The sequence below is a fragment of the Eptatretus burgeri genome, chromosome 1 (genome assembly GCF_056783735.1).
Source record: "Eptatretus burgeri isolate ZD-2024b chromosome 1, Ebu_testis_v1, whole genome shotgun sequence".
NCBI lineage: Eukaryota > Metazoa > Chordata > Myxini > Myxiniformes > Myxinidae > Eptatretus > Eptatretus burgeri.
Window position 1 is genome coordinate 65381374 of NC_140961.1, and position 22500 is coordinate 65403873.

Below are 22500 nucleotides of genomic sequence, written 5' to 3' on the forward strand. Positions count from 1 at the left end.
AGAATACACGAAGTCATCACTCTCCGGAAGCCCGTACGTTGTAATCCGTAATGGCGAACGTGGCTGTGCTTCCCTTCCCCATCGGCCACGGCCACGCCCACGCAACAACGTGTCTTCCCATTGGTTTGGTAAATAAATGGCCATAACTTGGGAAGCACTTGTCCGATTAATATCAAACCTTGAAAAGGCACATCCTCAGGTCCCCAGCAATATACCTGGCAAGTTTCAATTAGATTGGACCAGAGGTTGTCGAGAAACAGCGGACACACACACACACACACACACACACACACACACACACACACACACACACACACACGCACACACATTGCTGGAATTATAGATAGATAGTCACGTTCGCGAACGCCCAGAGACACCCGGTTTTTAGGTGCGTGGTGTAAAAAGAGCCTCACGGCTCTGTAAACGCCATCGAATACAGATAAAGAACACCTGGTCTCGCATTAAAAGAAGAATTATTCACAATAGCTAGTCTAACGGAGCACCCACCTCAAATAAACTCGCGTGCATCCGAAAACAGACGTGGTCACGTGACCCTTAAGAACGTGGACGTGGTGGTCTTAAGAACGTGGACTTAAGAAAGAAGACGTGGTGGTCACGTGACCCTTAAGAACGGTCGCTTTGTGCTTCGCGAGTGCCTTAGCTTACATCACCAGATTACGTCACGTATCATCCATTCTGTCTATCAAGATGTTAAGGTGCTCATTCATCACAGTGTTAAAACTCAGTCTGCCGGTCTGCAGAAGAGTTTGGGAACCAGGAAACTGGGAGGTGATTTGGCTTGCACAAGTCTGATATCTGGTGCTGGAGGACATACAAGGCAATGATAGAGAAGATGCCAAGGAAGAAGAAGTCACTGAGGGGAAAGTCAGCGAAGTGGTCTCAGCTCGAGGAACATCTTGTCGCTTGGGTCTTGGAGAAGAGAGCAGAGGGTTACGCCATCTCAACACTTGCTCTCAGGCTAAAGGCGAGGAGCTTAGTTTAGGAGGATGACACTGGGGAATTCACGGCCCACCCGTCGGTGTACAGGTTCCATGGCATGCCATCGACTGTCAGTTTGATGCCACACACACACATCTCCCATCAACGAGCTGTTCAAGGACACGCGGCATCGCTGCTGGTCCGACTGGGTAATGAGTGTGGAGAAGACCAACTCCAACAGCAAGAGGATGAGAAATGTCGACCTTCCGATCTGTGGCTGGATCATCAAGGTGTGTGAGGAGATGCTGTCGGACATAATCAAGCGAGCATTTCTGAAATGCTTTGTCTCCAACAACATGGACGGCACAGAGGACGACATAATTTGGGAGGAGGAGGCTGCAAATGATGGTGACAGCGACAGGGACTTGCTCTACCCTGATTCGGACACGGTGTTACGTGCCGTCTTCGACGAGGAAAGCGTCGACGAGGATTTCCTCGGATTTAGCTGAAAAGCTTCATCAAACCCAAACGGGCTTTTTCAGAGCCACAAATTCACAAGAAATGTGTATGACACCGGTCTGAATACCTTTCTTTCCTTTTTTTTTCTTGGAACAAAAAAAAATCCTCTTAATAATTAAAAAATAAGAAACAAAAATAAAAACTTCTTGGTGTCCTCTCCTCTCTCTTCAACTTCTTGAAAATGAAAATATGACATACAAAATTAACCGGATGCGGGAGTTAGCATGTTGATGCCCCCGTCACTTTGTTCCGTACAAAGATAATGTACAAACGTATTTAGATCTTTATCAGAAAATATAATGATCAACATATTCATCTTTTTTGTTTTGAGGGTGAAAATCAGGGTTGCGGGTTTTTACACAGCTGCAGTTTATACACCAGAAAATGTGGTCGCTGTTGGAGAAAACTGTAGTAAAACCCTGAATTGATTGATATGCCTCTCAACCTCTTTAAATCTTTATTTAACTTGAATTATACACTTGAAGACTGTAGAACACGACTTCATCATGTACTTCTAAAAACCATGCAATATATCGATTATATAACACGAGAGGACATGGCATGTGGGAGTGTGCATATCGAGTGAAGAAGGCCGCCAAGATGGCTGTATACAATGCCATTTGACACCGTTCTATGATTATCTGTCAAGCCATCATAACCTAAGTTGCGACTCAATGCCATCTTATTACAGCGTATAAGTGGTTGGTGTATAAGACTGCTTCAGTAGCCTGAAACTTCCAGATTTTTTTTTCAAAAACCATATTTAAAATTATTATTTTATTTCACATCAAGTGTAGGAAGGGCCATGCTGTTTGTGGATTGCCCCTTCGTGTATTTAAACATTATTTATTTATTTTATTTTTGTATACCAAGTCACTCATGTGAAAACGAATGCACAGAAACATGTAACAAGGCAGGAGAGGGAAGCACAAAATAGTGGGGAACAAAGACAATAGGATACCTGTGGAAGGGAGAGGGGTGGGGTACATGGGGTAAACAAGATGGGGTACATGTGGTAAACTACAGGGACTTTCAGGAAGGAAAACAGAATTTGAAGGAGGTGGGTTTGGGGTGGATTAACAGGGGTAGTAAAGATCAAGATTTGGATGGGGGAAGATATGAGATGGTGGTGAACAGCTGTTTTGAAGACCTGGAGGGAGGAGTGGGATTGAAGGAAAGTCGGAGTTTGTTCCAGAGGTGGGGAAAAAAAAGAGGAATGAAAGGGTGAAGGTCAGCAGTGATTCTTGATTTTGGCAGTTTCACTAGAAGGGGATTTTTGGTGGACCTTGAGCGCCCTGAGGAAATACAGGCGGGGGGGGGGGTATAGAAGATCATGGGGGCAAGGCAGGAGAGGAGAGGAGACTGTAAAAGACAGACCACCGATCTTCCTCCGGTGAGAGAGAGTGGGAGAACCAAAGACTCTGCTTCATCATGGAACATACCAATTATCCTAAAAGCCTTGGTTTCCACAGCGTAAAGTCGAGCTCGGTGTGAGGCAAGAGCACCACCCTAGAGTGGTGGGGGCGGTTGTACTCCATCAGATTGGAGTTAAAGATTTGTAAGTGGTTAGAAGTTCAGGTGTTCCAAGGAAGGACTTTGCATAACGTAGGATGCCCAATCAAAGACTGGCTTTGGAGGCCAGCTTGGAGATGTGGCTTTCCCAGGAAAGATCATGAGACCCACAAGCTTGCATGAAAGTACTTCAAGGAGATTGTTGAGAATGTGGATTGGGGGGGGGGAAGCGGTGGTTTTTTTTCCAAACGGTCCCTTCGGAGAGACGTGGTGACGGTGTGAGATTTGTCAGGATTTAAAGACTTATTCCAAGTGTTTGACCAGCTTGTGATTTTATCCAGGTATGCAGAGTGAAGAGGCCGCTGCCTTCCGATCAGAGGGATGACAGATGGTACGAAAGAGGGTAGAGTCATCAGCAAAGAGATGGAGGATTTTCCAGGGTATTTGAGAGGTTGGGGGACATGGGCTGTGTGTTTATTTCCTTGAGGCAATGATACATTGCAATTGATTTTATATATACCTTTTTTTTGTGTATATATATATATATATATATATATATATATATATATATATATATATATATATATATATATATATATATATATATATATATATATATATATATATATATATATATATATATATATATATATATATATATATATATACAGTCATGCGCCACTTAACGACGGGGTTACGTTCTGAGAAACGTGTCGTTGTGCGAACATCATTTTTTTTTCGTTTTCGAACATCGTACTTACACAAACCTAGACACCTAGGCTATATGGTGTAGCCTATTGCTCCTCGGATACAAACCTGTACAGAATGTTACTGTACTGAATACTGTGGGCAATTGTAACACACATCCAAGAGAGACGGAAGACACGTTAGATTTACCTTTGTGCTGTTCATGACGGCCATCGGTGTTATTAGCAGCAGCTTACAATCTCCTCTCGCATCGATTATAGAAAGGTGAATAATTAGCGTTTGGATTTTATAAATACGTAATCATTGCATCGATGTTATAATTTATGAATGAAGAAACGAGCTCCTGTCAATTGTGATATATATTTTCGGAACAGTGCGATTGTTTTCACAACATGAAAAGCTTCACTAAAAATAAATGTGTTTTAATGTCGACCAAGAACAACGATTTATTCGCGGAATTCTTCAATTCAAAGGTAATATACTTGCTGGAAGGTAAACGTGGAAACATTGGTTCAGTTTGAAAGCCGATTTCCTTGAATCCCGATTTAGCACGACCCTGCTTTTTTCGCGATGACATTTTATGGACCTCAACGATCGCATTATAACAGGGCCACACTGTCGTTTATCATTATGAGGTATTATGTACTGTACAGTGTACATAATTGTATGTGCTATTTTTATACGAGGCTACATCACTCTGCGATAGGAATTTTTCAGTTACATTTTTTTTTTTTCATAGCTGGCAGATCCGTCGTTGCCCGGAACGTCGTTAAGCGGCGCATGACTATATATATCCTCCCTTCACTCACGCTCCCCAACTTTGTTAATTCATGAGGAGCAGATAAGCTGGTCGAGATTTTAATGCATACATTCCCTCTGGTTACTGATGCTAAAGTAATCAATGCCCAGAAAAAACAAAATTAGTTTGGGGTGGCGGTGGGGGGGTGAGGTGAGTGGAGGAAAGAAGCAAAAGTGCTGATGTGGTATGTTCTTGCCACCTTTTTAAAGCTGTGGTCGGGGGGGGGGGGGAAGACTGTGGGCCTGGTTTCATGATTCCAAAAAAATGTATTTGAGATGACTAAAGGTGGGGTAGATGAGATCGAAATCGAAATGGTCCATTTGAAAGGTGAAGATTAGGTCCCACGGTTGTTGTATTCAAAGAATTTCAATTATCTCTTCACCACTCACCCGGAGTTTTACTTTGATTGTGTCTTTGCATGCTGGTGCCATGATGGTCAATTTTGTGAGGGCAGTTTATCATCATGGTGTGGCTTTGTTTCAGAACCCCACGTTGCCAATTTGTGGATGTTGCTGTCTGAATGTGTGCCACAAATTGCTTGAATTATTTTTTTGCTTTATTGAGGTGAGAGAGTATGGAATGTTTGTGTGGTTTTTGTTTGTTTATTTTATTATTCTTCTGTAGTTTGTCTGTTATCGTAGCTTTACTATCTGAATAGTGTGCTCAGGTTCTTTAAATGTGGAATTATCATTTTTTGTGCACCCCCACTGGCCCCTCGATACAAGTAAAAGTGATTTGTGCATGGGGATCATCATTATGCGGCAGACAGTAGCTTTGAGCAGAAGGCAGATATGCCGGGCGTGGTGAGTGGGAAGGGATTGGATGCTCGCGATGAGGTAATGCTTTTAAAGCTGAGCTCACCGAACGGCTTGTGCTCGTCTATTTGAGATCGATTGCCTTCTTGATCGTGGATTATATATATTTTTTTGTAATCGTTTTTGCACATTTCTCTCTTTTATTTCTTTCTTTATTTTTTGTTTGCTTTTCTTTGTTATCTTTCCAACTGCCTCTGTTTTGTTCTTTTGCGGGGAATCCTGCTAGTAGTGTGTCGGCGTGGAGCCTTGTCTTTAGACTGCTCTTGTTGAGGTGTGGAGCCTCAGTGGTTGGGTGGAGCTCATCAGACTTACTGCCATGCTTGGCTTTACTGCATTCCCAGGCCTGGAGCTGGTCCTTTGTGGCATTCCTTCACAGATTGTGCAAGTTGTGCAGGTTGTTCTTTGTGGTAAAGGTAAGAAGTGGTTTGGCTAACCAGTTGCTTCTTCATTATTTTTATTTTTACCCCACCTTCCCCATTCACCCCTTGTTATTAATTCTCACCCTCTCCCCCCCCCCTTCCGCTCAAACCCCAAACGATTGGTATTTATTCTCTCAGCTTGTCTTGGTTAATTGGGTTAATTTAAGTGTGTATGTGTGTGTTTTTTGTGTAATTATTTATTTATTTTGTGCTTATCAGATGCTGCATGAATTGGGTGTGTCCCAGAGTGCAGTGTACTCGTTTTTACGCTATTATTCCTTCATGGCTAATGCAAATAATTTTCTTGTTTATATTGAAATGGTGGACTTAGAAGATTCCTTTGTTTTCTTTTCTTTTCTTACTTTAACAGCAGTATCTGGGCTGATGTTTCTTCAAGGGAGTCTGTGTGAAGGTACTTGCTCACCTCTTGATGTGGATTATTTTGTAAAGCAAGGAACTGTGAATGAAAAAGCCAATATTGTGTCTCTCACCTGTGCTGAGATTTGTGTGCCCCATAATTTAGACATGGTGTGTTCATTTAACAGCTATGGAGATTGCTGGCTCTGTTCCTTGAGTAGGACCATGACAGCTGCGTCTTCTCACATGTTTAGGTGTCCACTTCGGTGATGCATCCCCTGTATAAATATATTATATAAAATCCTTGTTGCCTCTCACCCCTCCAACAAGGTCTGAGACGGGGGACGTTAAAATGAGCTCCGTCCGATCATCCGTCCATGAACTTTTGTGTATGCAGTGTTTCAAAAAACGTTGATCGTTTCGCTTCATATTGTAGATATCTATTACTCATGACATTACCTCAACCTGATTAGATCACAAGTATGACTGGTTGAATTGTGTTGCCATGGCCACCATCTTGGTAACTTGGCTTGTGTGTGTACGTAATCTTTCAAAAACCGTTTAGTCCAGATGCCAAACAGCCATTTCAGGACAAAGCGTGCTTTCGTGTCATTATGAAGTTTTTTTTGTTTTTTTTTATTATTTTTTTATTTTTTTGGTTGATTCATCATCTCTGAGCTACCCTGAATCGGAATCAACTGGGTGCCAGACTCGCACCCTTGAGGAATTTTTTTTAGAGACAAAAAACAAAATTGCCACCACCGACTTTCGATAAATTCTGTTTTGGGCTATATCTTCACTTCTGATGCACTTACACACACAATTTTGGTGTCTACTACTACGTTTCATGCGACAGACAAAGTAAACGTTGATGATTCTCTCAAGATTTGACGACAACAGATGGCGGAATTTGAATCTGGGTGGCCAACAAGCTTCAACAAGACACTAACCAAGAAAGTGACTCTGATGACTTCGACCAAAAAGAGCATCAAGCTGGATGGCAGGCCAGTATATGATACCGAATTGATCTACACCCGAGTCGTATGTCTCCAACAGTACAGGGATATTGATATCAAGGATGTCCTCTCTTACGAACTGTCCCCTGTCCCAGCCTCCTTGTTTGATGAGAGCGGTGCGATGCGGGCTCAGTCGAAAGCAATCCTGAAGACGAAACTCTAAGTTGAGCAATCAAGTCGAATCCAAGGTGTTCCAGATGCTGTCATCATCTGTGGATGCGCCATGTTATGGACGACATTGGCCCACAAATGGTACAGTTGAGGATTATGTGATCAACTTCATGGGAACCATCAAATACCACCTGGAGTGTTGTGACGTACCTGTCAAAAATCAGGTATACATCAAAATCAGCACGAAACAAATGCCGACATCCAGTCGCGCAGGTCATGATTCAAGTCAAAAACATCAACTCAACTTACACATAACACTTCCAGCGCAAAAAGTGGTCCTAAATGTAGCCTACAACAAAGTACAACTGATCGATTTGATCTGTCAGTATCTGATGACCCACATTGTGGACAACCAGACCAAACTGGAGATCACCGGAAAAGATCCTCCACCAGTACAAGTATGGAACAATTCCACTCTCCAGACAGGATCCGAAAACACACCATGAAGAAGCAGATGTCATCATCATCCATCACTTAGTTAGAATTGTCAGGTGTCAGTGGTGACTCGCGCATCAAAGTGGTCTGTGACGATACAGATGTCTTTGTCCTGTTGATTCATTTCTACCTCGAGGAAAAGATGATGGATGTCAGCATGGAGAGTCCGTGTGCTGGGAGGGCAAACGTAGACATTTGCCAAACGGCACTGAAACACAAAAGCATCACCAAATATCTGCCTGCTGTACATGCTCTGACCGGATGCGATACTGTCGTATTTGTTTGGCATTGGAAAGGCCACAGCGCTGAAGGTACTAATGGGCGGACATCATCCCACCTTACTTGGTAAGCTGGAAGTCTATGAGGAAAAGTTGATATCTGAGGCAATTACCTTCATTGCTGCCTGTTATGGTTCCAAAGTCGAAGGTTATATGTCCACACACCGGTATCAGTTGTGGAAGTCTAAGATGGCCAACTCCAAGATTACCTCTGCTCTGAAATTGAAGTCGTTGCCCCCATCGCATGATGCCTTTGTTCAACATGTACATCGCGCTCATCATCAAGTCATTATATGGAAATCGGCCACTCAGTCAGACCCTCCGAACTTGGATCCCATCAAGTATGGATGGCAGGAAAGTGAGGACGGTGCGACGTTGTGTCCAACCACACTTCCACCTGATGTGTCTGCTGCACCAGTCACCATTCTGCAGCTGATCAAGTGTGGATGCTCCACCAGCCGGCCATATTCCACCGGGAGGTGTGGTTGTGTGGGAGCAAAGATGTCATGTTTGATGTTTTGCAGTTGTAATGCTGGATCAGACTGTTGTAACGAACAGACAAGGGCAGTAGCTGCTAATCACGATGACAAAGATTTAACATAATGTAGAACATTGCATCCTTAACAAAGTTAATATTTGTTTGCCTTTAAAAAAAGGTAATTTTAAAATCATATACATGTACATTCTTACTTTAAGACATAACCCAAAGTCATCGTCAACTATCCACATGTATCCGGATATATTTGTGGAAAAATCGTATTCCAATATAATCATCAATTCATTGATCATTGCGAGTAAGTTACTTCAGCTGTCATTGACTATTATTTACGTAGTATTAATATTTGAGGGTTCATCAAATTCAATTTCATACTCAAAGTGATCGGTGGAATTGCAAAATAGCCATTTTTCATATGAAAATGGTGGCCATCTTGAAAATATGAGACAGATCTTGTGTATATATACATCTTCAATTTTATCATTATTGGATTCCTTGACCATGAAAACATAGTAGTATACACCAAAATTGTGTTTGTAAGTGCATTAGAAGTGAAGATATAGCCCGAAACAGAATTTATTGAAAGTTGTGGTGGCCATTTTGTTTTTCTCCTCTAAAAAAAAATTAATCAAGGGTGCGAGTCTGGTACCCGGCTTATTCTGATTCAGGATAGCTCAGAGATGATGAATCAACCAAAATAACTTCATAATGATGCCACAACATGATTTTTCACATTTCCGCTGGACTACATCGAACACTATAATTTGAGATGTGTGTTTTGTTTGTGTGTTTCTCTTGTATGTGCTCCTGAAATGCTGGAAGGAATGAGTTGAAAACTGGTGATTGCATACCTGCCAACCTTTTTTGAAGGAAAAGCGGTAGGCTGGCATCGCATGCGTACCTCGGGGGTCCGGGGGCATTCACCCCCCCCAGAAATTTTTCAAAAAATGAAGCAAAATGGTGCAATCTCCTGCATTTTGAGACCACAGTTAGCTGAAATATATCAACATATTTTTAGAGTGAAAAAGAGAAAACTTAACATGGTTGATTTACTAACCAATCTTTACTTTTCTAAGACATCATGATCATCAGTCGCGTTTCCATAAATTACTGACTGTCCAAGCTCCAGATGTATGTGCCCATACGTGTACACAAGAGTTTACATAAACTCACTGATACATCTTTATGAATGAAATGACTGGCCACTGATTTCATAACATATTTACAGTTTACCTCACGCGAAGCCTTGATACACTTGAACTCTGTTGTCCAACTTGGCTTAAACTCGTTGACCCAGCGTGGGGGTGGTTTTTTTCTTTTCTGGTGTTTGCATTGTTGTCGTTCACTGAAGCCATGACTACTCTCTGTTAACTACAGTTTTGATCATGACTGGAAAATGCCAATGGCACGTTGTCTGGAAATGAATGCCCGCTGTTTCCTGTCGTTCCATTTGATTGGTCATGCTTAGTTTGGAAGCAATAACCAATCGCTGACGAGATAAGAAATCCAGGTCAGGCACGAGTTGTGTAGAATGTGGAAGCAGCCGCGTGTAATACGATCTTGGCAGTGAGAAACCAACGCAAAACTGAAAAAACACAACTTTTTTTTTCCAATAATTTCCAGATGCGGTATGTCTGACTAATAAAATCGGTATGCGTTGGGACCGATAGAAAATCGGTAGGGTTGGCAGGTATGTGATTGTACTTGGGGTGTTCTTGGGAAGGTTTTCAGTGATTTAAAAAAAAGAAAAGAAAATTCATAGCTTTTGGGGTTCAGGGTTGGAGGGAAGATCCCAATTATCTCTAAATGAATGCGTATCTTATAGCAACACCTGCTGGTAGTGGGTCTCCAGAATCGCTGGATGAGAAGAGTTGATAATTGGTGGCTGTACTCTGGATGTATATGGGAAGCTTTTAGGCAGTTAAAAAAAATCGCACTCTGAGAAGTGGGAACTGCCATGCCAAATTGTGTTTTAATATTGACATCTTCACCAAAGAGAACAAAACAAATTGAAGATGTTGAGCATGATGAACATCGTGAAGATGCAAGTTACTTGCCAAAAAAAAAAAACATTTGTAATCTGGAAATTGGAACCACCACAGCAAACTTGTTTTAACATTTATGAAAAGTGTTTGTGTTTGACTTCTATACCGTCTTGAACCGCTGGATGGAATGGGTTGTAACCTGACAGTTGTATTTGGGATGTTTGTTTCAGGTATTAAAAAGAAAAGAAAAAATATCACCACAACTCCCATGAGTTGGGTTTTTGAGAGTGGACACAAATTCTTTCCGTGAACCCGCATCGTAGAGCACCACTCACGGTGTGAGGGAGTATTACAAGTTACTATAAAATATCAATTCTCTGAAAACCATAGACATCACAGAAGTGGGTGAATTTTCATTTAGATTGAAGGTTATTTGATCATCTGCTGGTTTCCTCATTTTTACAACTGCTGTACAAACTACCAAATTTACACAAAAGGTCACATGCGTTGTGATTTAAAACCCACAGCCCAAATCCTATTTTCACTTTTTCTAACAAATAGTTCAAGAGAGTTGTTGATCACAATTTAAACTGTGCCATTGAGCTTTATGTTAAACAGACGTCCTGAAGGGGTCACCCGAAGGTCACCGGGACCTGTATTTTATTCCTGAAGGCCAAAACTGTATCCGAGTTATTTCCTATACAGGGAAGCTGGGCTGAATTGGTGCATCTTGGAGTCGTGGTTTCGGTGGCCTGGTTTACCTTCAGTGTCCTTGAAGTGGCATTCCTTCATTTGTGGCTCCTATGATAGTATTCTGATCTTCTCTCATTCTGCTGATCAACTTCATCTTGCGTATGGCAGCTTAGCTGCCGGGGTAGCTCTCATTTCTTAGAAGCGCGACTATGTCGATGATGTAGTGCCCCTCTACCAGTACACACTGGTTCTCATTTCGCCGACATCAGAAGGATGACAGGCTGAGTCAACCCACTGGTGTATTAATTCAGTGGCCAACGGGGTTTGTATTCAGGACCCTACGATCCCAAGCCAACACCAGCTTCAGATTCTGCTGATTGTTGAATATTTCTAGCATTCGAGGAAGAAATTACTTTGAAGCATTTATGCCTCTCATGTGGACACTTGGGAAATTGGGAACATGCAAGAGATCAAAATTTACTTTAATCGATGAAAGGTTTTGTTTAATCGAAGGTTTTATTAAAAATAGAGTTCTCAATGTTCAAAACATTCCACGTTGTTGTTGGAAACAAATGCAATGCAGTACCTTGTTTGGTATGAGATCTCTGTTCTTCTCTGTTCTTCTCTGTTCTTCTCTGCTCTTCTCTGCTCTTCTCTGCTCTTCTCTGCTCTTCTCTGCTCTTCTCTGCTCTTCTCTGCTCTTCTCTGCTCTTCTCTGCTCTTCTCTGCTCTTCTCTGCTCTTCTCTGCTCTTCTTTTCTCTTCTCTCTCCTTGTTTTTATTTATTTTATTTTTTCCAATATATTGTTACGGCTGTGGAAATTCGCAAACCACCATTCAGGTCCCATAGGTGAGATATCTCTTAAGTACATGTGTAGTTAGCCCAAATCCGTTATCTGGAGGGAATTTATGTGATTCATTCGGGCTGCGATCCTTTGAGATAGCCGTTTTTCTTTTTCTATTGTTATTTTAAACGACAAACCTCCCCGCAAACAACAACCGCCACCAACAACGTCACAACGCCAACCACGCTACAATTACCCTCACAACAACCACCACCATCTTTGCCACTACCCCCGCTGACGAACGCAAACCTCCATGCAAACAACAACCGCCACCAACTACGCCACAACGCCAACCGCGCTACAATTACCCTCACAACAACCCCCACCATCTTCGCCACTACCCCGCTGACGAACGCCATCCTCCACGGTCCACACTACGATGGTTTCCGCGTTGGAAACCGTTGAACGCAAGGAGGGAAAGAAGAAGGCACAACGATGGCGCGTGGATTTTTCCCGCCTGTTTTTCCCATCTGACTTCCCCGCGCTTTGGAGTGGCGGAAGAGCGATGCAGGTCAAAGGTGAGAAAAGGTTGGGGCCTCTTTTTGGGGGAATCATGCTCTGGCTCCAAGCCAAAAACTGACTCCCTCGGCCCCCGGACGGAGCGGGGTGGAGGGAAAGCGTGAGGGCACGCCCCCTTTGAGAAGCTTCTCCAAGAAGCTCGAGGGGAGGCGGAGCCGAAAATGGGGGCGGAGTGAAGGGCGGAGCCCCGGGCTATTAAAGTCAGACCACGGGCGGAGCGCTTGGGTGGTGCTCTTGCTCTCTTCGTCCTCTTCTGCTCTTCCAGCTTGCTCTTCTCTTCGTGGTGGCCGCTGGCCTGGTCTTCTGTGGGGCGGTCCTGAGACTCCGCTGGCGGGACGGAGCGTCTGCCATTCCACATACCGCGACCTTGAGCAACTACGTTTCCCCCCCCCCCCCTTTCTATCCGCGCTGGGATAGCGCCGAAAACCCCGTCCGTGGCGTCGAGCGGCCAACACGTGCCGGCGCGAGGCACACCGGAGAGGACTCGCCCACCACGCCAGGGCACGGAGTCGCGGCCAGGCGCGACCACGTCGATGGACGTGGGAGAGGGACTCGACGGCCCAAAGGGAAGTCACCATTTTCTTTTCGGGGTTTTTGTATGGATCTTGTGGCGCCGTGTCTTGTAAAGTAGAACTGTTTAAGTATTGCTGTGTGTCGGTCTTATTCGGTTGTAGCTCTGCATTGTTGCTTTTGTTTTAATTTCTATATATGCATTTTGACTGTTTCGCTGTATATATATGTGCTCTGTGTGTCGTGTAAATGAAGTGCTTGCATGTTGAACTGTGCCTGTTCCGCTTCATCTCCTTCCTTTTAATTGACCCTCCATCCTGCTTCACGTAAAGGGTTCGTAGTGGGCTTAATACGCCCGGTAATTAATCGGAACCGTCGAGGCCGACGATAACACCGCTCGGTTATCACTGTAGCACGGAACGGACCGCTTAAGCGGATCGTGTCCGGAGTCAGCCTGTGGCGTGGTACGATTGCCCGGTCGACCATCCGTGCAGGTACTTAGGTAGATCGAATTTGGCGAGCAACCCTATCCTGCGCGGGTGGGCAATTGGCACGGTCATGGTGGGGTTAAACCCCCACCCGTGACTTGCTCCCGGCATTGTTCCGAGAGGGTCACGACTGAATTGTCCGTTCCGGTGGGCGAGGCGGCCGCCATTCGAGTCTAGCGGGCGCGAATTCGCAACAATATACATGGTCAAGGCTCATGCAAGAGCTAAATGTACCAAAAGGAACAGAAATGGGAAGCGCCAACAACATAGTGGAGGGAAAAGTAGACGGACAAACTAGGAATGTGGGGAAGAATGTAAGGGTCGAACAAGATGGATACATAAGCAAAATTTTGGGAGGTGCATTTTGTGTTTTTATTTATTTATTTATTCTCTCCCTCTGTCTTTCCTATTCATTTATTCCTTTGCTGGTTGTATCCAATTGTTGCCCTACGACACCCCTGTCGATTTAGCCTTACTGTTGTGGAGAAGAAAAAAAGTGTGGGAGATGCCCAGACAGTGTTTTATTTAATTGTGGAGACAAAGCTATTGGGGGAACTTGGGAGATGTTCACACTTTCTGCCATGCTGGTGTGTATGCGTGGCCTCATACACCGTATCTTGTGAATACAGTAATGTCCATTCGTCCACTGCACTTTGTTGCAATAATTTATTTTCTCTTTTATTTTTTGTTCTTGCTCTTAATTTTCTTGTTGACCTCATTTTCTTATGTATGTTGTCTTTTTATTTTATTTTATTTTATCCAAACTCCTGTTTATGCATCTCATTTAACTGTGGTCATCATCCTTTGTGTTGCTTTGCTGTTATTTTTAGGTCATCTCTAATGAGATGACCTAATAAAACCAGTCTCGATGTTCATCCGTACGTACGTCCCCATTTTTTTCTTCCGATTTTCTTGATATTTGGTATTTGGGTAGATGCCGATGAGGGATGCACGACGGTATGACCTTTGACCCGATTTAAGGTCACGGTCGATGTCAAGGTCACTCCAAAGTTGCAAAATCGTCCATTTTCAAAATCTATCTCCTCCGCCGTTTATGATCTGATCTTCGAATTTTCTTTGAATTCTGATAATATGGAACAATATCTAAATTTGGTCGGCCTAGCTTTTTGAAATTCGTCCTGGTTATCGAGTCACGTGTCTTCAAAGTTGGAAAAATCGTCGATGTGATGCGGTCAAAAAAAAATTCGCCCGATCTTGATGAAACTTGGTATGTAGGTAGGGGTTGATGAGTGATGCACGACGGTATGACTTTTGTCACGGTTGAAGGTCAAGGTCAAGGCCACTCTAAAGTTTCGAAATCATCCATTTTCAAAATCTATCTCCTCCGCCGTTTGTGATCCGATCTTCAAAATTTCTTCGGATTCTGATGATATGGAACAATATCTAAATTTGGTCGGGCCTTTTTTTAAAAAAAATTCGTCCTGGTTATTGAGTCGCGTGTCTTCAAAGTTTGAAAAATCGTTGATGTGATACTGTCAAAAAAAATTCGCCCGATCTTGATGAAACTTGGTATGTAGGTAGGGGTCGATGAGTGATGCACGACGGTATGACTTCAGACCTGTTTGAAGGTCAATGTCAAGGTCACCGATGCTGTAAACTTGTGAAATCATCCATTGTCAAAATATCATCCGCCATTTATGACTCAGAAATGCGGTTTGATTTCTGAGGTCTGGTTTCTATCCTTTTGAAGACGCATTAATCATAAATGTTCCAAATCAACCATTTTCAAAATCTGTCTCCAGATAACTCAGAAATGAAGATTGATTTCTGAGGTTTTCTATCCTTTTTACTCCCGGCTTTCGTCTGTACGTTGAACCAAAAGACAAGACGACATCGAAGCCATTCTAAGCCGATCAGAGATCCACATCTACAGAGCTTCAGAGATGACCGTCACCCCCAACCGGGGGTAATTTTTTTTAATCATCTCTGTGCACTCTTGTTCAAGCATTTTGAGAACTATAATAACTTATCTGGTCATCCAACAAACAATGTTCCCCATCCAAGAGGTGTATTACAATTTATTGCCCTGAATGTCTCAGGTACAAAGGTATAACCGTTGAGTAGCCCTTCATGACCCCACGTGTCGCACAGAGTGGGGTTAAGCAATTGGTTCACTCTGTCTGCCTGACAGATGGCAGTCGATGATTGAGGAACTACTAAACTTCAATTTAATTTTATATTTTGATCACAGTAAAACACGAACCTGCGGTTTAGCAGTGCTTTAGCTCTGAATTTGGAAAATTGTACGGAATCTCGTCCCGATTGAGCATGCACACAGAGGAGTAAGGTAATTGCTTCAGTCTATCATGCAGTCAAACAAAATTGAAATTCATTCCAAACAGGACACTTGCTGTTTTCAGGAATGTTATAAAGGACACAAACAGCAGGCACAAATAATTGATTGAATGTGTCATAGAGGGAGCATCAGTGGTGGTTAACTTCTGAATTATTTTGGTTTTTTTCACAAGTTTAAAATTTTGAAACTGTACAACACAGATCGCCTTGTTTGCACTTCCAAAAGCCTGTGGTTTTGCAGTACTTGGGCAAAAGTTTATGCCGGGCCGTGAACTCTGAGGGATTAGTAACATGAGATCCAGACAAAAATGGCGGCTCCTGCTTGGAAATAGAGATTGTGCTCGGAAATGCAAAGCTCGAGTTGAAAATACCCTTCAAACATCCTTTTTGTCAAGACTGTGGGGCAAGGTGGTCTATGAACTCTAACAGTTCATTTTCTTTTTTGGGTAAATCGTGACATGTAATGCAAGGAAAAGTCGAAATTCCATTTTCAATGTGCATCTTTGAATACTTATTATCAAATAGTACATTTGTATGTGTTGGGGGCCTGGAAACGATGAGCTTTTGTCGATTATTACACCATCTGTTGATCAGACTGAAGAAACATCTGTGCCAAGTTTAATTTTTCATGATTGAATAAATAAATAAAAAAATAAAACGAGTCAAAGCCCCATAAAATGTGAATTTTGATGAGCATCCCAAATATGTCATATCATTATGCAGGAAAAGGCTGGATGATCATCTGGGAATTTAATGTTTTTTTTTTTGTTTTTTTTTCAAGGGGAGCATTGCTTTGGTGGACTCCAAGACCTCAGCACCTTTTGACTTCGTACAATATTCCATTGGACATACACACATATACACACATATACACACATATACACACATATACACACATATACACACATATACACACATATACACACATATACACACATATACACACATATACACACATATACACACACATACACACATACACACATACGCACATACACACATACACACATACACACATACACACATACACACATACACACATACACACATACACACATACACACATACACACATACACACATACACACATACACACATACACACATACACACATACACACATACACACATACACACAGACACACATACACACATACACACATACACACACACACAAACACACACACACAAACATACACACACACACACACACACATACACACACATACACACACATACACACACACATACACACACACATACACACACATACACACACATACACACACACACATACACACACACACGCACACACGCACACACGCACATACACGCACATACACACACACATACACATACACACACATACATACACACACACACGAAGTGGTGACATGTCTGTCTCAGCTGCTCCACTCTGTGGCAGAAAGTGTTGCTACTTCAGATCGTGTTATTGTATGTCACAAAATGTTAATGCAAGTAATGTCATTATAGGGTGGTTGGAAAGTGAAAATGATGGGTTTATGGTTGGAATTATTTATTTTATTTTATTTTTAAAGTATCCAAAATGATATTGCCACCTTTTTCATGAAAAGGGAGGTTGTCTTCAGCAGGTTAAGGCTGCCTCCTGTGTTTGGGATAGGTTTTGTAGTTTGCATTTGCTTCAGGATAATGATCATCCAAAAAGGGCTGAAGATGAATATGAGCAAGTGAAGCCAAGCCTTGTACTTACAAGATCTGGTAACGCAACATCTTCAGGCTTGTGCTTCGTTAGCGACTGATTTTATTGATCAGGATATTATCACTTTTATCGTAACAGGGACGGCCAATCCATAGACTTGCCCAGAGAGGTGGGATTTTGGGCGCTTAACCGCAAGCATCTGATGGTGCTCGATCTATGAGGGGAAAATCCTCTGAAAGCCTTGCATACATCAGTGTTTGAAAATAATGGATCCACAAACAGAGGACCAAGTAGTTGAGCTGTGCAGTCAACCTGCATTTTGGGAGTTTAACCTGGTGAGATGTTACTGTCAGTCCTTTCATCCTGGAGTTACTGAGGAGAGTTGGAGTGCTGAGAGAGTCGAGGTAGCTATAGCAGAGGAGCGGCATTTAAAATCGTATATGTATGTACCGTAGGAACGTGTATGGAGCTGTGCCACATGCCATGGAGCTGCAGGAATTTAGAAAATGTCAGGAAACCCAAATTGGTGACAACCACGTACTCGCACAGCGAGTAGTTGGACTCGTGAAGATAACCGAGCATTTAAGAGGTGATATTTATCCTCGTCCATTTAATCGTTGCAATCCTTAATATGAAGATGGATAAATGAACAGACTCATGTAATTTCACACGCCGGCCACAAAAGCTCAGACTGATGTTTTTATTTCCCAGAGTAACACAATTTGCTCACACATGGATTGAAGTGAGCGAGTCGGTCAGTGAGAATTTTAAAACCGCATAAACGCATTTATTCACACAAATTACATAAAGATAATGAAACCCTGAGGATGACACACATGATATAATTCCCTTTCCTCAGACATTTACCTCCCTTGTTATTAAATCTTATCAACTACTAAGTGCACGAGCCATGCAAATGGGAGATTAGAGATTATGATGAAGCATAGTGGACGCTAAGGCCCCCATTTTTTTTTCTCCTCCAGGCACCATCGGCTAGTTTTGGCTCTGATGTGCAGGCCAATGTTTCCCGACGTGTGACGGACTCGATGTGGTTTGCTCAGGCATGTTCACAGAATGGCTCGCCATACGGGTAACGGTGTTGTGGGGCCGGGTATCGGTGGCAAGCACGACCGCTAGAGGGAGCAGTAGTCGGCTCCACTGAACACACCGGAATTGATGTCATGCCTTTTGGATAAGTCCGAAAGGCACGGGTCCCTTACTGGACCATGAATCGCCAATAATTCAACCGCGTGGGGTAGGGTCATTTGCCAAACTTCAATATACCTAATTACCCACGCGCACAAAGCTCCCGGGGAATTCACACCCTTGACGGACCTCGAGCGAAATGAGCAGTTTCCGAGCCCGAACCGTGTGTAACCCGAGCGGAGATTACCAAGGCCCGACGGACCAAATGAACAATTTACGGCCTTACTATTTCTCAACACACACTGTGCCAAGCCAATGAAAGAAATACAGAAACGAGCTGGAACATTTAACAAAAGGGATATTTGTTTATAATGGGGCAGGGGAGCACGCAAGAAGGCAGAGTTAACCGAATACTGAATGAATAGCAATTTATGTACAAGCACTTATGCAGTTTTACTTTATAGACTGGTGACACACACACACACACACACACACACACACACACGTACACCCAAAAAGAAATGGACCCGTCAGGTCTTTATTGGAGGCCTCCAGCCCGAGGAAAGGCGAGCTGGAGGTCAGAGCCTATTCTCGGACCTTCCCGCCTCGTGTGGTCTTCGACGATCCGGGGTGGCAGGAGTCTAACCCGCCACACAATGCCGCTCCAAGCCCAGGCAGGCGATCCTCGTGGGACAGGCTCGCAGGCACACAGGCCACAAGAGAAGACTCTCTGTTGGCGGGACCCCAGGAAGGTGACGACTTGCTTCAGAAGACCACCAGACATCCGAAGACCAGAAGACAATTCTCAACAACAACTCTCGACTCTCTCCTCTCTCAACTCTCTCCTCTCTCAACTCTCTCGTTTGGCCCACGCGCGCTTCTCTTATCCCTCGCTCGCACTCCCTCATTGGGCCGAGAGAACGCTCTTTGCCCATATTTGGAGCCAAGCCAGAATGAAACGCTTGTGCCCATATTTGGGGCTAAGCCAGAGCAAACCGCTTGTGGCCATATTTGGGGCTAAGCCAGCACACCAACGTCCAGAGAAACCCCGCCTCACACACTGGACTCCGTCCACGTACGTGCTGACACGCACGCGTGCAATGGTGCCGGTGGATGATTATGGAAGGAAGCGAAGGCAGGTGTTGTTGTTGGTGATTTAAATCCTAACTATCAAAATAACTCGCAGCGCATGTACAATTAATCACCCATGAAACATAGGACGGGACCCTAACTAGAAACACATACTTACCGATATAACTAATCTATTGGACCTGGCTGTTATGTGCAGTAAACTTCCAAATTCGCAACAACGGCACTCCCTTTCCGATTCGGAGCACAGGGACAGTATCCTGCAGCTGGCTGTCATCCTAGGGTGAATTGCTTGTTTGAAAGGACTTTTGGGGAGTCTGGCAGAGAACCTGGTTCAAAATGTCATTTAATTAAAATGACCCTGCATGACATCACACCTCTCCCTTATTGGCTGGCTAGGTCTGGAAGGAGTGATGTTTGAATCCAATTGGCCACTGCTTTAAAGCGGCATGCTCACACTTCTCGGCCTTCCCATTCAAGACTTCAAACAACCGGCCTTGACCGTCTAAATCGGGTTTCAATTGAGGACAAAGGCAAGCTGGTAAAGATGAGTGTGGGTTAAACAATTTTTACTCAAATTGCCTCTGACAATTCCTATTTACAAAAATACAAAATGATCCGTTTAAACACACATTTCAGGACATGACTATCAACTCGATTGCAAGTCACACGTCTTTCAAGATGGTCATGCCACACATGGAGATGGGAAGAAAAGCTCTCCATTTCTGCTGGGTTAAGTTAGTGTGGCATTAAAAACGCATGACTGCGGCAAATCAGTCTGACAGAATTGGCGAGCGAGCCATCAAGTCATTCGTTGTATAACCGCTTTCGCACAAACCCCAAACCACCCATTCAACAGGTCGATTTGCCAATGCCTATGTACTATGGATCTCTCTCCCGATGACCACACACAAGTTCTCAATTAAATAGGAATTTATTACAACAAGAGAATGGCGGCAGGCCGGATCAAAGAATAATATGGCTGCAAGCGGTGATTACAAACTACCAAATTAAATAACCAAATACTCAGTGCACCTTGGGGGCTATGATGGACTTAAATAAATGTTTCCTTTCACCCAGGGATGAATACACGTACAGAGAGAAGAGATGAGACAAAATAACCTGTCGCACGAGCCCTGCAGGTGCTTTGTCTTCGTGCTAATTGGGCTGGCACGCTGCAGTATGCGTGGTCGTTCCGTGCCATTCTCTCTGGGCCTGGGAACACCATGAGCCACCGATGGCACACCACAAACTTCTAGGGACATGATGCATGTCAACCGGCCATGAGAGATGCACTGCAGCCAAAGAGGGATCGTCAGGAATTTGCATTCAGCAGCAACCATAAGGGAGAGAGCTTTTGCGCCAGCTTCGAGAGACATAATAATCCCTTGCATTTTATAACACTGTGTGGAGAGTCCTTCGGAGCCATGGTCTTACACAATCATTGGCTGGGTAGGCACCACCTGCCTCGTCGGGTAACTGTTAGTTGAGCCTCGAGGTAACGGCCTCATTGAGCCTGTGGAGTAACTGTTAAAATCGATCAATTTGGGTTCTTCTCAACATCTTTGTTCTTTGTTCCTTTTGCACTTCTTTCTACTTTTTTCACATTTCTCTTCATTCTAATTCTTTCTTTTTATTTATTCCTCTCTTTCATTATCTCGCTGTCTAAGGAGAAGTGAATTCTTGCAGAAAGTTGGGGTTGTGGAGTTGCAGCTGAAACTCTAATCTTATCCAGGTTCCTCCTGATGACTCCATCTTTTCTTATTCATGTTCCTTCTGATGACTACAATGCAGTATTTGGTCTTCCATTTGAATGGTTATAGATTTGGAAAGATCCTCATCACTTCCTTAAGGGTATTTAAAATGCTCCATCGGTGTGTGTATGTCATAACGTAGGGAAAAAACAGGTCATTCCTTCGAAGTGACCTAGTCTTTCTGCATGTTATGCAAGTCAGCATGTGGATCACAACTCACTGTCTGAGGTGCCTTGCATCTCTCTTGTATATTATACAAACAAGAATTGTTCTTTGGATTCTTAATGTTTATCATGCTTGATGTTTAAATATTTTTGCTTTTCTCCCCTGTCTTCACTCTGATTCTGCTCCCGACCCCCATTTTCCCCACAGAGGGCATGGCAGAGCACGATCCCACTGTAGAGCAGTTAACAGCGTTCGCTGCAGAGAATGTTGAAGAAGATAATTCGGTGAACTACAAGCCTCCAGCACAGATATCCATTCAGGAGCTCCAGGAGTTGGACCAAGATGACGAGAGCTTGCGCAAGTACAAGGAGACTCTTCTGGGCACCAAAACAACAATTCTAGCTGGTCAGTAGACTGCTTTGTATTTATTATTATTATTATTATTGTTTGGTGTACAGTTGAGGAAGAGCTAGAACACCGTACGGATCAGGACTCAACAGTTCAAAAAGAACAGTCGAGAGAGAAAGGGGGTGGGGTGGGGGAGGGGTTGAGGGGGACTCTAACAGTGGAGTTGAAGGACAAAATAGAGGGCGACTTGGCCAAACAATTCATTCATTCATCCATTCAATTTGGTTTATTTTTAAAAAGCATCTTTGCTAAAGACAGAAGACTGCTAAGTTTGAGGTTACATCAGAATAGAAGAATCATGTGAACAACAAATGTAAAAGTACCAAGATCACAATTTAAGTTATAATGCAATTCAAACAAACATTATACATGTAATTGATATATACATCGACATGACATAAAATGCATTTTAGTCAAAAAAGGAATTGTTGCATTTTTA

At 43.2% G+C, this 22500-nt stretch overlaps 1 protein-coding gene across 5 annotated transcripts in view; it reads left to right on the top strand.

The window, feature by feature from the left end:
- Positions 1 to 22500, top strand: part of ARHGDIA (Rho GDP dissociation inhibitor alpha) — a 105055-nt gene that overhangs the window by 40607 nt on the left and 41948 nt on the right. For 3 of the 5 annotated variants that reach the window (XM_085886388.1, XM_085886380.1, XM_085886387.1), the window contains one exon: positions 21861 to 22058. In XM_085886388.1, the coding sequence (XP_085742514.1) occupies positions 21866 to 22058 (193 nt within the window). In that variant the 5' untranslated portion in view covers positions 21861 to 21865. Of the gene's footprint in view, positions 1 to 5397; positions 5706 to 9317; positions 9343 to 21860; positions 22059 to 22500 lie in introns of those variants that run through there. The other 2 variants (XM_085886373.1, XM_085886394.1) reach the window with 2 other exon arrangements.